The 14,838-nt window shown below is 54.7% G+C and overlaps 1 protein-coding gene across 4 annotated transcripts; it reads right to left on the bottom strand.

Moving 5' to 3' along the window:
* Positions 1-2,656: 2,656 nt before the first annotated feature.
* TAFAZZIN (tafazzin, phospholipid-lysophospholipid transacylase) lies at positions 2,657-14,469 on the bottom strand. Of its 4 annotated transcripts, none has more exons than XM_080795272.1 (10): positions 13,985-14,469; positions 13,688-13,816; positions 12,404-12,449; positions 12,073-12,158; positions 4,972-5,052; positions 4,854-4,895; positions 4,592-4,654; positions 4,344-4,450; positions 3,683-3,760; positions 2,657-3,534 (listed from the first exon to the last, which is right to left on the bottom strand). In XM_080795272.1, the coding sequence occupies exons 1-10, from the start codon at positions 14,091-14,093 to the stop codon at positions 3,433-3,435; spliced, it is 843 nt and encodes a 280-aa protein (XP_080651398.1). In that variant the 5' UTR covers positions 14,094-14,469; the 3' UTR covers positions 2,657-3,432. The 4 variants fall into 4 exon arrangements, with proteins under 4 accessions (XP_080651398.1, XP_080651399.1, XP_080651400.1 ...); XM_080795273.1 differs by having other exon boundaries at positions 4,344-4,396; XM_080795274.1 differs by lacking the exons at positions 12,073-12,158; positions 12,404-12,449.
* Between the last annotated feature and the right edge of the window lie 369 nt (positions 14,470-14,838).

Genomic DNA, 14,838 nt, shown 5'->3' with positions numbered 1-14,838 from the left:
TCATGAGCTTGGGATCTTTATTGACTCAGGTCTTCTTTAATGTCTTTCAACAAAGTGTTCAGATTTTCCTCATATAGGGCGCCCGGGTGGCTCAACTGGGAAGAATTCAACTCTTTTTTTTTTTTTGAAGATTTTATTTATTTATTTGACAGACAGAGATCACAGTAGGCAGAGAGGCGAACAGAGAGAGAGGAGGAAGCAGGCTCCCTGCAGAGCAGAGAGCCGGATGAGGGGCTCGGTCCCAGGACACTGGGATCATGACCTGAGCCGAAGGCAGAGGCTTTAACCCACTGAGCCACCCAGGCGCCCCAGAATTCAACTCTTGATTTAGGCTCAGGTCATGATCTCAGGGTCGTGAGATTGAGCCCCAGGTCGGGCTCCATACACAGCGAGGAGCCTACTTGGGATTCTCTCTCTCTCCCTCTCTCTCTCTGCCCCTTCCCCCTTGCATTCACACACACTCTCTCTCTCTCTCAAAACAAACTAAAATAAAACTAGGAAAAAAGAGGGGTGCCTGGGTGGCTCAGAAGGTTACGCCTCTGCCTTCGGCTCCGGTCCTGGTCTCAGGGTCCTGGGATCGAGCCCCGCATCGGGCTCTCTGCTCCGCGGGAAGCCTGCTTCCCTTCCTCTCACGCCTGCCTCTCTGCCTGCCTGTGATCTCTCTGTGTATGTTAAATAAATAAAAAAATCTAAAAAACAAACAAACAAACAAACACCGGTACCTTATATATCACAATTAAAAAAAAGAAACTAGGAAAAAAGATTTTCCTCATATGGGGGGCACCGGGCTGGCTCTGTCAGTAGACCATGAGATTCTTGATCTTGGGAAAATGTGCTCAAGCCCCTCATTGCGGGTAGAGATTCCATTAAAAAACAAAATCTTAAAAAAAGCAGATTTTCCTGGGGCGCCTGGGTGGCTCAGTGGGTTAAAGCCTCTGCCTTCTGCTCAGGTCATGATCTCAGGGTCCTGGGACCGAACCCCGCACCGGGCTCCCTGCTTGGCAGAGAGCCTGCTTCCCTTCCTCTCTCTGCCTGCTGCTCTGCCTACTTGTGATCTCTCTCTCTGTCAAATAAATAAATAAATAAATAAAATCTTTAAAAAAAAAAAAAGAAAGAAAGAAAGTTCCCTTTGGGGCACCTGGGTGGCTCAGTCAGTTAAGCAACCAACTCAGGATTTTGGCTCAGGTCATGATCAATAGGTTGTGAGACGGAGCCCCTCGCCGGGCTCTGCGCTGGGTATAGAGCCTGGTTAAGATTGTCTCTCTCCAGGGCGCCTGGGTGGCTCAGTGGGTTAAAGCCTCTGCCTTCGGCTCGGGTCATGATCTCAGGGTCCTGGGACTGAGCCCCGCATCGGGCTCTCTGCTCAGCGGGGAGCCTGCTTCCTCCTCTCTCTCTGTCTGCCTCTCTGCCTACTTGTGATCTCTGTCAAATAAATAAATAAAATCTTTTAAAAAATAAATAAAAATAATACGAAAAAATCAAATTGCAGCATCTATACAGTAAATATCCTTAGTTGTTTGTTCGAATGGGTGTATGTGGGGGAAGTGATATCACATCTGGACCTGCAACTGCAAATTGGCCAACACGCTGTGCCCCGCTTCTGCTTATTTTTAACACTTTTATTTGGAAGTAGTTACAGAGTCACACAGTTACAGTCCTGGTCATCTTTGGTCTTCTCTTCGCACTGGGTCACTCTCGTGGTTCCAGCTTTCCTTCCTTCCACATGTCCACGGTCTTCCATGGTCCGACTCCCTGCCGATTCGGAGCTTTGTGCAGGCTGGGGCTTCATCTCATGTCTGGTGATCTTTGTGGTCTTCTGGGGGGGATCTTAACTCATGGGTGGACTGGAGACCTAGGCGGAGCTCACTTCGCTCTAGAGAGCTTGCTTCTGCTTCCATGAGGAGCACCACTAGCCCGGCCTGTGCTCCTACCAAGGGCCTCGAGCTCAGCCAAGGCGGCCCCCCTCACCTCGCATCACAGGGTGTGCTGCTCACAGTGGCTTGCCGGGCCCTTTGGAGACATCGTCCCTCCCGGGAACCAGCTTGGGGAGGACGGAATTGCTCTCTGCTTCTCCCTGCCTTACTTGATTTGGGTTTTGAATCAAGTCCGTTAGGCTCGCTCTGCCTCCTTCGCAAGATAAGATTAATCCGTACTTTTGCTAGTTTGTCATGGGCATTACAGATAATGACTGAGGTTTTTTTTTGTTTTTGTTTTTTTCCAAGTAGGCTCCAAGCCCAGCATGGAGCCCAACACAGGGCTTGAACTCACAACCCTGAGATCAAGACCGGAACTGAGATCGAGAGTTTTAGGGACGCCTGGGTGGTTCTGTTGGTGAAGTGTCTGCCTTCGGCTCAGGTGATGATCGCAGAGTCCTAGGATCGAGCCCCACATTGGTCTCCCGGCTCCACAGGGAGCCTGCTTCTCCCTCTCCTTCTGCCTGTCGCTCCCCATGTGTGCACGTGTGTGCTTGCATGCTATCAAATAAATAAAACCTTAAAAAGGTTGGACACAACCAACTGAGCCACCCAGGCGCCCTGATAACGAATGAAGTTTACGGTGAGAGCTTGGTGTGCTCAAGGGCCCTTGTTGCTCTAAGGGTCCAGCCTTCCTGTCCCGCAGCCGCCTCACGACCCCACCCCTGTGAAGAAGCCAGAGGTAAAACACAACACAGATGCTTTATTGGTTACAAAACATGAAAACCCAGGTCCCATGGGACTCAAGAGATGCCAGGGAGGTGGAAGACAGAGCAGCCGGTGGGCCCGGGAACACAGGCAAGGGACAGGGTCTCAGCCCCTTGCCGCAGGCTCCGTTCAGCGGGGCTCCGCTTCTGGCACAAGGCGGCTCGTCCGCCTGCAGCCCAGGGCTGGGCCCTGCCCGAGGACCCCACACCTGTGGGAAGTGCGGGCAGAAGGAAGACGAGGCTGGCGGCCGTCCCTGAGGAGGTGGTGAGCGGCTCCCAGATCGGGGCAGGTGGGAGAAGACCAGGCCACAGGCCTCATGGACTGCTACCCAAAGTTCCGGCCTGGCCCCCTGCCCCCTTCAAGTCCCCTCCGTCCTGATGCCGGCCCTGGAAGGGGACACCTGGAGGCAAGAGAGGAGCCCCACCAAAGTTTCTCCTTTCTCTCGTGCCCGAGTGGGAGGCGCAGCTGAACGCTTCCTTGCACTGAAGCGGCTCAGAGCGGAGGGGATGCTCGCCGACGAGGACAGGACACCTGCCAGGGCTTATGTACAAATCTGTCTCAAAAAATGTATGTGACCTCAAAACATCAGTCCATCCCCCAGGTGAGCCCTGTGCCGTGCAAGGACCCAAAGGCAGCACTGAGAGCAGGCGGCTGGGTCCTAGGTCAGAGCTGCCTCTTTCCCGGGCCTGGGGGCCAGCCGCCCCCTTCCAAGAGGGAGCAGGCGGGGGGCAGGAGCTGGGCAGGCCGACGCCTATCTCCCAGGCTGCAGGTGGTTGTGCAGCTGCTCCGCCTGGGTCTTCAGGCGCTGAAATTCTTCCTGAATGAAGTCGGTCAGAGCCTTGCGCATCTCCACCTGAGGAGAAGAACGGGGGCTGGCCTGCGGGCCTTGGGCAGTCTGGCCCGGGGCCCTGGGAGGCTGAGGGTGCCGGGAGAGGCCACGCCAGCCCCAGGGTAGCCCAGGGCAGGCGGGCGGGGGAGGCACGGGGAGAAAGGCAACTCACAGCCGACTTGTTCTCGGCCCGGAGCCGCTCGAGCACAGGCAGAGCGCTGAAGGGCTTCCCGACCAGCACCGTGATGTTCTGCAGGGAGAGCAGCCGCCAGGGGTGACAGACACAAGCCGTGGCCCAACCACCCCAGAGAGCCAGAAGCTAAGTCCTGCCCCTGGCCACGCTCCCTCTTTAAAACAAGGTTGTGGGCGGGGGAGGGGGAGCGCCTGGGCTCAGTCGTTAAGCCTCTGCCTTCGGCTCAGGTCATGATCCCAGGGTCTTGGAATCGAGCCCCGCATCGGCCTCCCTGCCCAGTGGGGAGTCTGCTTCTCCCTCTCCCACTCCCCCTGCTTGTGTTCCTGCTCTCGCTCGCTCTGTCAAATAAATAAATAAAATCTTTTAAAAAATAAAATAAAACGAGGTGGTCAGGCTGAGTAACATTCAAGTCCTGCAGGCCCCGCTCCAGGTGTCCTGTCCTGCTTAGACCCCAGGGCTCCCCCCACCCAGCCTGGCTCCTCCTGCTCTCCTTCTACCGGCCTCGATGCCAGGAAGTCCCTCTCTCTGTTCCACTCGGTCCCCCTGCTACAGCTGAATCTGGCCTCAGTGGTGCTAAGTGGGAGACAAGAGGCAGATGGCAGGCAAGACGGACAGACGAAGGCCAGCAGCCCCTACCTACCTGTCCAAAGCGGGGGAGGTAGGGCGGGCTGTTAGGGAGGACATCGTTCATTCCTGCAGCACAACGGACAGAGGCCAGGAAGCAGGCATGGGGTGGAGCAGGGCAGCCTGGGAACAGAGGAAGCCCCAGCCCGCTCCACCCCGGGTCCTTCTCCCTGTCCCCCAGTGGAACGCTCCCCAAACCCAGGGAAGCCCCTCTTCCCTGCCCTCACCCCCAGGCTGCAGCCTCGGCCCGGGAGGGATGCTCACCGACATGCCACAGGGGCAGGATGACGGGGTTGAGCCGACACTCGGCGATCAGGCGCCCGATTCCTGCCCCGGGAAGAGGCAGAAACGTTGGCACAAGCAGAGTTTCGGTGCCAGCCTATGGCAAAGCCACCGCTGCCCACCTCCAATTAAGACCAACTGCCCTGGTCTGGCTCCTCTGAAAGGCCAGCCCTTGTGCCTGTGCTGCCCCCTGCCCCGGCACCACCCACACGCGCATCCCAAGCCGCTGGGCAGCAGCGCCTACCCCACTTAAAGCGCAGGAACTCGGAGCTCATGTTCACCTTCCCTGTTGAGAGACAGGACAGGGGTGAGGCTGGGAAGCCGGGAGGGTGCGCAACCCTAACCCCGCCAGCGCCACTGACCTTCTGGGAAGATGTGCACCCAGTCCCCGTGGTTGAGCTTATCCAGAATGAAGTCCATTCCCTTCTGGTAGACGCCGTCTCCTGCCGAGAAAAGGCCGCGCCATCGGTCACCATTCTGCCGGGGCGCCCTCCTTGCCCCGGCAGCTCAAGGACTCCGCCATCCCCACCGCACCAGCCACGCGGACGCCCTCCGATCACTGTCCCTGGGGACTCAGCCACAGTTGCCCTGGGGCCCACGACAGCGTTTGTTCAATGGTGACCTCTAACCCTCCAAGTACCCGCCACGGACAAGGCAGCATCACTGTCTCCAACCGCCTCCAGCTGAACTTCCGAGCCGGCAACTCCTCCAGCGGCCTCCGAGCCCACCTCCCGCCCGCCGGTCCCCTGCAGCCCCGCCCGCTGCGCCGCGGACACCAGCGCTGTGCGCCCTCGCAGACTGGCCCGCCGGCTCTGCTCCCCACCGGCCTGGCCCCCCTTCAGCTCTTGCAGCCTTTCTCCTCGGGGTGCACCACCCCTGGGGCGAGCCTACCATCTGCCACCCCTGGTCCCGAGGGCATTGCGGGAGCAAACCAAGTCTGTTCGCGATTTCCAGCCTCACCGGGGCCCCAGACCGCGCACAGCGACCCTTTCCTGAGGTCTCGGCTGGGCCAGACGCCACAGCCACTCTTCGCAGGCCTCCCAGCCCCGCCTGAGCCCTCAGCCTCCACCATTCCTCCCTCCCGGCTGACCCCTTCGCCCCTCACAGGGCTCCCCCAGAAACTAGACTCTCGTTATTGAAGCCTCTTGGGAAAGGGAGAACGTCGATGCGACATATGGTGTCCCTGAGAGCCGGGAAAAAGTCAAACTCGCTAGGCTGAAAAAAGGGGGGTTTAAGTGCCCCCAAGGCTAACAACACCCACCACGGAGACACCTGGAGGCCCTGACACCGAGCCCAGGGGGCCTGGCAGTGAGCAACAGCGCAGATATGGGTGCCCAACGCTATGCGCTGGCCTTCAGCTGGGAGCCCCGTGGGGACACGCTGTGACCCCGCGGCCAGAACCTCCACCTTGCCCATGGAGCGGACAGTGACGGACAGCCTCATCAAGGAGGGAGAGACACACCATAAAGACGAGGAGACAGACACTGGGACTATCTCAAATCAGTGCACCAGGAAATGGGCTTTTAACCTGTTCTCTGCAAGGCCGAGTGTTTAGAAGGTGCTAGAGAGCCGTCCAGCAGGCTCGACTCAAGCCAACCCAGTGGGGACCTGGCCCAGCAGCTCCCGCAGGGGCTGGAGTTGAGGAGCAGCCGGTCCCAGCGGCTTCTCAGGGCATCAGGAGAGCAGCGCTTCCCCTCCGCGGCACAGCTTTCCCTGGTAGGAGGGGGCTTCGGAGCGCCGTGTCCATCTCCACCAAACCGCGCTGGTGCGACGGTGCCATGCGGCTGGAAATGCAAATCATGCTGAACTACAGGCTCCTCAAGGTCTGGGACACTGCCGGCGGTTCTAAGAAGGAAATGCGGAGCGGCACGCACCTACTTCAAGAAACATGAAAAACTTTGATCTAACCTCACACCCAGAAGAACTAGAAAAAGAACAAAGCCCAAAGTTAGTAGAAGAAGGAAATAATAATTACATCAGAGTGGAAATAAATGAAATAGACTAAAAAAATATCAATGGAACCAAGAGCTGGGTCTTTGAAAAGATAAAACTGATAAACCTCTAGCTAAACTCAGCAAGAAAAGAGGAGAATGAACGACCGGTACCACAGATCCACCAAGGACCACAAGAGTAGCGTGAAAAAATTACACGACAAAAAGTTGGACAACCTGAAAGAGAGAGATAACACGCTCAACATGGAATCGGGAAGAAACAGAAAAGCCGAACAGGCCAACTACTAGTGAATGATTATCTGAATGGGTCATCAAAAAACTCTGAACAAAGTCCAGGACCAGATGGCTTCACAGGTGAATTCTGCCAAACATTTAAAGAGGTAATATTTATTCTTCTCAAACTATTCCAAAAAATGGAAGAGGAAGGAAGGGTTCCAAATATGTTCTGTGAGGCCAGCATAAGCTCTGATACCAAAACCAAAGACATTACAAAAAAGAATTACAGGACAATAGCCCTATGAACACAGACGCAGAAACCCTCAATGACATATTAGCAAACTGAATCCAACAACACGTTAGAAGGATTATTCACCACCAACGAGTGGAATTTATTCCAGGGACAGAAGGATGGTTCAGTATCTGCGAATCAATGCTAGAGACCCCGCTAACAAAATGAAGGGTGACAATCATACAATCATAATAGATGCAGAAAAAGCATTTTTAAAGAAGATTTATTTACTTATGACAGAGAGAGACACAGAGAGAGAGGGAGCACAAACAGGGGCAGTGGGACAAGGAGAAGCAAGGCTTCCTTGGAGCAGGGAGTCTCGATAAGCTAGGGATGGATCCTAGCTGGGATCATGACCTGAGCCGAAGGCAGAGGGCAGATGCTTAACGACTGAGCCACCCAGGCACCCCCAGAAAAAGCATTTTGACAAAATTCAACATCTGTTCATGATAAAAATTCTCAACAAAATGGATTTACTTTTTTTCTATTTTTTTAAAGATTTTATTTATTTATTTATTTGACAGAGAGAGAGAGAAAGAGCACAAGCAAGGGAACAGCAGAGGGAGAGGGAGAAGCAGGCTCTCCGCTGAGCAGGGAGCCCGATGTGGGGCTTGATCCCAGGACTCTGGGATCATGACCTAAGCTGAAGGCAGACGCTTAACCGACTGAGCCCCCCAGGCGCCCCTACAAAGAGGGTTTAGAGAGAATATAACTCAACATAATAAAGGCCATCTATGACAGACCACTGCTGACATCATGCTCAATGCGGAAAAACTGAGATTTTCGTCTAAGGTTAGGAACAAGACAAGGATGTACACTCTTGCCGTTTTTATTCAACATTGTACTGCAAATCCTAGCCTCAGTGATCAGACCAGAAAAAGAAATGAGGGGTGTCTAGGTGGCTCAGTGGGTTAAGCCTCTGCCTTCAGCTCAGGTCATGGTCTCAGCATCCTGGGATCGAGCCCCACGTCAGGCTCTCTGCTCCGTGGGGAGTCTGCTTCTCCTTCTCCCTCTCCCTCTTGCTTTCCCTCTCTCTTTCAAATAAATAAAGTCTTTAAAAAAAAGAAAAGAAAAAGAAATAAGAGGCATCCATTTTGATGAGGAAGGAGTTAATGACATGACAATGTCATTAATGACATTGATATGATATAATGACGATACCATGCATAGAAAACTCTAAAGACTCTACCAAAAAGTTATTAGAAGTAATAAATGAATTTAATAAAATTTCAGGATACAAAATTAACATATAGATGGGGCACCTGGGTGGCTCAGTTGGTTAAGTATCTGCCTTCAGCTCGGGTCATGATCTCAGGGTCCTGGGATGGAGCCCTGCATCGGGCTCCCTGCTCAGCGGGGAGTCTGCCTCTCCCTCTCCCTCTGCCTATGCCCCTGCTCATCCTCTCTCGCTCAAATAAATACTTTCTTTAAAAAAGATATATGAGGGGCGCCTGGGTGGCTCAGTGGGTTAAAGCCTCTGCCTTTGGCTCAGGTCATGGTCCCAGAGTTCTGGGATCGAGCCCCGCATCGGGCTCTCTGCTCAGCGGGGAGCCTGCTTCCTCCTCTCTCTCTGCCTGCCTCTCTGCCTACTTGTGATCTCTGTCTGTCAAATAAATAAATAAAAATCTTAAAAAAAAAAAAAGATATATGCAGCCCCGTGTTTACTGCAGCTTCACAGTAGCCAAGATAGGGAACCAAGCCATGTGTCCGCCAATACATGAATGAAGAAAGATGTGGTGTATACTCAGATAAACACACAGAAAATTCCTGAGTCTTAAAAAAGGATGAGATCTTAGGGGCGCCTGGCTGGCTCAGTTGGTAGAGCATGCAACTCTTGATCTCAGGGTTATGAGTTCAAGCCCCACACTGGGCATGGAGCCTACTTAAAAAAAAAACCAACAAATGAATGAATGAATGAATGAATGAATGAGGGGTATCTGGGTGGCTCAGCCAGTTCAGTGTCTGTCTTCAGTTCAGGTCAGGATTCCGGGGTCCTAGGATCGAGCCTCGCATCGGGCTCCCTGCTCTGCAGGAAGCTTGCTCCTCCCTCTCCCGCTCCCTGTGCTTGTGTTCCCTCTCTTGCTATCTCTCTCTCTCTTTCTGTCAAACAAATAAAATCTTAAAAAAAAAAAAAAAAGAATCTGCCTTCGGCTCGGGTCATGATCCCAGGGTCCTGAGATCGAACCCAACATCAGGCTCCCTGCTCAGTGGGGAGCCTGCTTCTCCCTCTGCCTCTGCCTGTGATCTCTCTCTCTGTCTCTCAAATAAATACTTAAAATCTTTTTTTTTTAAAAAGAGAAATTTTAGAAAAAAAAAAAAAAAGAGAGAAATTTTAGGGCGCCTGGGTGGCTCAGTGGGTTAAGCCTCTGCCTTCGGCTCAGGTCATAATCCCAGGGTCCTGGGATCGAGTCCCGCATCGGGCTCTCTGCTCTGCAGGGAGCCTGCCTTCTCCTCTCTCTCTGCCTGCCTCTCTACCTACTTGTGATCTCTGTCTGTCAAATAAATAAATAAAAAATCTTAAAAAAAAAGAGAGAAATTTTAAATAAATAAAGGGAAAAATACTACTACCATGATTTTGGCACAACACATGAGTATTTAGCTTCTGCAAATACTACTTCTGCTCGCCTGCATGGCTTGTCCAAGATCACTTTGATACTTCATATCATAAGGCCTGTACTTGGGGGGGAAATGGAGTATTTTGGAACACAGAAGCCAAGTAAGCCAGATACTTCCTTTGCTTTGACACAATTTGTTTGATCTTTGCTCCACGTCACGTATGTTGGAAAAATAGCTTGTCCCTGTCCACTTTCTCTCACTGAAGGTGCTGAGAATTAAGATTTTTTTAAATTTTTATTTATTTATTTGTCAGAGAGAGAGCACGAGCAGGGGGAGCGGCAGGAAGAGGGAGGAGCAGGCTCCCCGCTGAGCAGGGAGCCTGATGTGGGACTCAATCCCAGGATCCTGGGATCATGACCTGAGCCGAAGGCACACACCTCACTAACCAAGCCACCCAGGCGCCCCTAGTTTTCTGGTTTTAACCGTACAATAAAACTTAGATGCAGAGCAAAAAGCAGAACAAGATAAGAAGCTGACGTGGAGGGCGCCTGGGTGGCTCAGCCAGAAAAGCATGTGACTCCTGATCTCAGGGTCATGAGTTTGACACCCCATTAAAAAAATAAATGAACTTAAAAAATACATACATAAAACTTAAGAAAAAAGACATGGACACAGAAAGCCTGTGTGTGAGGTCGCAGAAGGGAGGACCTGCGACTCAGGCACCTGAGCAGAGTTCCCATCCCACGATGCCACGGGCACTAGCCGCAAGACTCGTAGCTTCTGCTCATGTTTTGGAGAAATGAAGCAGCCTTCGAACGCAGCAAGAAGTGAAAGCACTCAGAGCTGTTGTCTCCAAAGACCAGATCTGAGGATTAAAAGCCCTTCATTTTCTTGAGGTTACTTCACTGCATTTCCCCAGCAGAAGTAAGAAACTCTCCCTTGACCTCTGACACCCTTTGGTTACCTCCTCCTCCCTCTTCCTCTTCATGACGGACCTTCGGGAGGGGTGGACACCCCCGCTATCCCCACTCCCTCCTGGCCCTGGCAGCTCCTGTGGCTGTCACTTCACAGCTTCTCCAGTACCAAGGGGCCCTGCTTTGCTTCCTTCCTGCCTGGCCACTGCTTCCTGCTGCCCCGGTGGCCTGTGTCTCTGTCCACGCTCCAAGCTGCCGTCCTAGCGCCTGCCGGCCGGCCGCGCCCCCTCACTGCCATCATTCCTCTGCTTCTGCAACTCTGCTAGTCGCTGCGTCCCTACTGCTCGCCCGAGCGCTCTTCTCAGCTCCGGACCGCACATCCCACTGCCTCTGGGACTGCTGTCCTCCTCGGGCGACAGGCGCCTCCAGTGAAATATGTGCAAAAACGCAACACCCGTCCCTCTCAACCCCGCACACTGCTTGCCGTCCGTCCCATCCTCCCAGTGGCTCAGTGTCATCAGACGTCACCTAGCGTCATCTTCAAGCTATCTTTTCCTTACCCCTTCCCCCACCCAGTCTGTCAACAAGTCGTGTCTACTCTGCCTCCAGCTGTCCGCAGCGGCCTCCAGAGGCGCCGCTACGATGGTCTGCTGCTGCCGGAATGACCCAGCGAGCCCCTACCTGGGCTCCCGGCCTCCACCAGCCACGCTGCGGCAGGGATGGTTTCTCTCTCTGAACCACAGAAGGAAGCACATCACTGCCCTGATGACAGAATAGAGTCCAAAATTCTTAACACGATTATTCCAGAACCTTCACATTTGGCTGGCCTGCAACCTACATTTTCTACGTTTATCGCTCACCTCTTCAGGGCCTGGTATGTGCTTCCTGTGTCTCGAATGCCTTTCCTTTCATACTCTGCCTAGAAAATACTGTCCTTCCCCAGACAAAAGAGCAACCTGGATTCAAATCCTGGCTTTGCCACCTCTTGCCCCGTGACCCTGGGCCAGCGGCTTCATTCCTCCAAACCCCTTTATCTGGAGAATGGGGATCAAAATGGTCCCCACGTCCTGAGGCTCTCAGTGTCACACCCTCACCCCGCAAGCCTGTTTTCCGAAATGCTGCAGCTTGCAGCACATGCCGCCACCACCGCAGACCCTCCCATCGCCACCCTCCCATGGCTGAGTCTCTCAGCTGCGGACAATGCCTCCTGGGCTTCTAATGCCACAGTCCCAGGTTCACACAGCCCTCAGGCAGTCCCAGGAAATGCACGCTCTCCACGAGGCCCTCAGTCCTCTGGCAGCCAGGACCACCTCTGCAGCCACGCAGTGCAACTGGGACTCACGCTAGCAGCGCGGTGGCCGCCGGCCCCCTCTGTGCCCAGGCTCCATGTCCCACCAGGGTCCCTCCACTCCCAGGACTGCTCAAGCAAAAGCACTGGCCACCAGTCCCCGCTCTGAAGAAAAGCAGAGAAGGCTGCAGAAGTGCCTCCCTGCATCCACTCGCCCACGAGCCCCTCTTGGAGGACCAGCTCACCTCGGCACACGGGCACACACTTGCCCAAGCTGAAGAAGCGGGAGTGCAGCTCTCTGGTGAAGCAGATGTCTGCGGCCGCAGGGGTCCTGAAGTAGGGACAGATGCAGTCACCCCTGCCTCCCCTGCACCCTAATTCCCTGCCCTCCCCCAACATGATGCCTGACATCGTCGGCAGTGTGGAAAGGAGGCACAGGAGAGCCTGCGGAACCCCACCCCGTGCCCTGCCTGTACTGCTGGATGCCGCCTCCTGGGCAGAGCAGGAGGAGGGCAAATCTGGGCAGAGACGGGTGAGGCCTGCCAGGCCCACTGCGAGGGGCCCATTCCTCCTCACCAACGCATCAACTTCAGGTTCCAGATGTGGCGGAGTTTCAGGATCCCTAGAGAAGGAAAGGCTTCATGCCCCAGCTTGCTTTGTCCCCAGGGAACATCTTTTTCTGTCACCCAGTTTCAGGGAATGAGGAACAGAGGCAGCAGCACTACCATTTCCCTATGGCTGAAAGCAGCATCTTTCAGTCCCTGCGGCTGGACCCCACGTTGTCCCTGGCTCCTCCCTCTCTCCCACCCTCACCCATATCTTATTAGTCGCCACATCTGGCCTGCCTACCCCCAGGTATCTTTTTTTTATTTATTTTTTAAAGATTTATTCATATGACAGACAGAGATCACAAGTAAGCAGAGAGGCAGGCAGAGAGAGAGAGAGGGAAGCAGGCTCCCTGCTGAGCAGAGAGCCCGATGCGGGGCTCGATCCCAGGACCCTGGGATCACGACCTGAGCCGAAGGCAGAGGTTCCAACCCACTGAGCCACCCAGGCGCCCCCCCACCCAGGTATCTTTTGCCACTGCCTCTTCTTCTACACCTCTCCCTCCACTGTTGCTGCCACCACACTAGTCTAGGTTACTGAGTGGCTCTAAAAGGTCCCTCCTGGTCTCCTGGTGTCTGCCTATGGCACTCTGCAGGCCCTTCTGTGCCCAGTGGCCAGGGTGAGCTCTGAAAGGCTCTGATTTGACTAACTAGCTTCCCATGATCTCTACAACAGTCTAACCTCCCGAATTCATCGATAAAAGCTCTGGGCACCCCTCTACCCAGCCATCTGGGTTACTGGAGCCAAGCAGCTCCCTGTGAAGTCAGCAGAGTAGGAACTTCTAGGTGGCAAAGTGGGCTCCCAAATGAGGCTGGTTAAAGGATACACACTCGGCCTGGGGCAAACCTGGAAGCAGGACACGGGTCTCCCAGCCTCTAGCCCACACCTTCATTGACAAGATACCCTATGGTTCCCGGATTTGTTTTAATACTCTGAGACCTTCCACCGTTTAGAGCATGGAGGGTTCCACAGGCCTGATGCGACAAAGGAAAGCGGCCATCAGACTTTGCCCTGCAGCTGCTTCCTCACTTCCTCGGTCCCTCCAATTTTCTGAAGCCCTTACCAAGTCATTTTCTGAAAGGACACTGAAGGGGCCACCAATCATAGTTTCATCGTCGGCGCAGGACACGCAGGAACAGGAGTGCCAGGGGTATGTACAGAGCCCAGTGAGAAGTGAGTTGGTTCTGCTTTTGTGTGGCCCCCTCCCGGGTTCTCGCCATGCCTCCCTACGCCCAGAACCCTGGTGCCAGGTACCCCAGAGGTGAGGGTCATCCATGCAGGACTGGTGATTGGAGACAGTGATGAGGGGCGTGGCTGGGCCTCGGTTCTCGATGAGCTCGTACAGCACCTCTTTGTTGTGGACGGTGAGGTGGTTCATGTACTCTGGAGGGAGAGACGAACTGTGGGGAGAGGTCTTGGCCTCATTCTCCCTGGGTCCCAGGGTTCCCCCCAGCCAAACTGGCCCCTACCCACGCCCACAACCCCAAACGCCAACTCTGGCTGGGCGTGGAGAGCCGTGGCCGACTCTGCCTCGGCTTTGGGCCCACTCACTGGTCCAGAAGCAGCTGTAGGTGCCCACCAGGCCCATGACGACGCTGCTGGCCAGAGTCCAGGTGAACGGCGGCACGGCGGGGAACGGCCATTTCACATGCAGGGGCATCTCCCCCGCCCCCACCGAGCTCCCCCGCTCCCCACTCCCCAGGCGGCCCGGCGCTTCCCCTGCCACAGGGCAGCCTGTGGGGCCGCTCTGGGTCTGTGTCCCCGACCGCTGGAGAACTGAGTCTCTGACAGGCCCGCGCCACACGGGCTCCGCGCGGCAGGGGACTCGACCAAGGTCACCTCGCAGGTCAGGCCAGGGCCGGGCCGGCCCCCGCTCTCTCGCCACAGACGAGCCGCTACCGGGGTCAGGAGCCGGGGGTCGCAGTGAGAAGCGAGCACGCCCGGCGGTGGCAGCCAGGGGCCCCGCGCCCCCGCCGGAAACCCAGCCAGCGACGGCGGCCCGCTCTCCGCTGCCTGTCGTAAAAGACTCTCAGGCCGCTTGACGGCAGCGGGGGCGGGCCCTGGGGCCGTGTGGCCACGCCCCGCCGCGCAGAGCACGTTCCCGGCGGCGGGGGCTGCGCGTCCGGAGGTGTCCGGAGCTAACCCGGTTCCGCAGCACATTGACCGGACACCGCTAAAGGCTGGAGCTCACGGCACTTTTACTTTAGTTCTTCTTCCCCTTTATTTTCATTGAGGCAAAATTCATATAACGGAATTAACCGTTTTGTAATATTTTGTAGCATTTTATACTGTATGCCATGTTTTATGTATGTAACCTGTTATGTGTTACATTAGGTAGTTTCACATAATTAACTGCACACAATTTTGCAGTTACAATATTACAGCTTTGTACAATATGTGTATAT

Source organism: Martes martes (assembly GCF_963455335.1).
Source record: "Martes martes genome assembly, chromosome: X".
Taxonomy (NCBI): Eukaryota; Metazoa; Chordata; class Mammalia; order Carnivora; family Mustelidae; genus Martes; species Martes martes.
This window is presented reverse-complemented; position numbering and strand designations above follow the sequence as displayed.

Excerpts from the sequence above, each read along its gene's own strand:
- TAFAZZIN (XM_080795272.1), bottom strand. The coding sequence starts at position 14,093 with ATGCCCCTGCATGTGAAATGGCCGTTCCCCGCCGTGCCGCCGTTCACC. Across the intron at positions 12,159-12,403 it reads AACCTGAAGTTGATGCGTTG|GACCCCTGCGGCCGCAGACA; the intron begins GTGAGGAGGAAT and ends TCCCTACTTCAG. Across the intron at positions 3,535-3,682 it reads GGGCCGAGAACAAGTCGGCT|GTGGAGATGCGCAAGGCTCT; the intron begins GTGAGTTGCCTT and ends TCTTCTCCTCAG.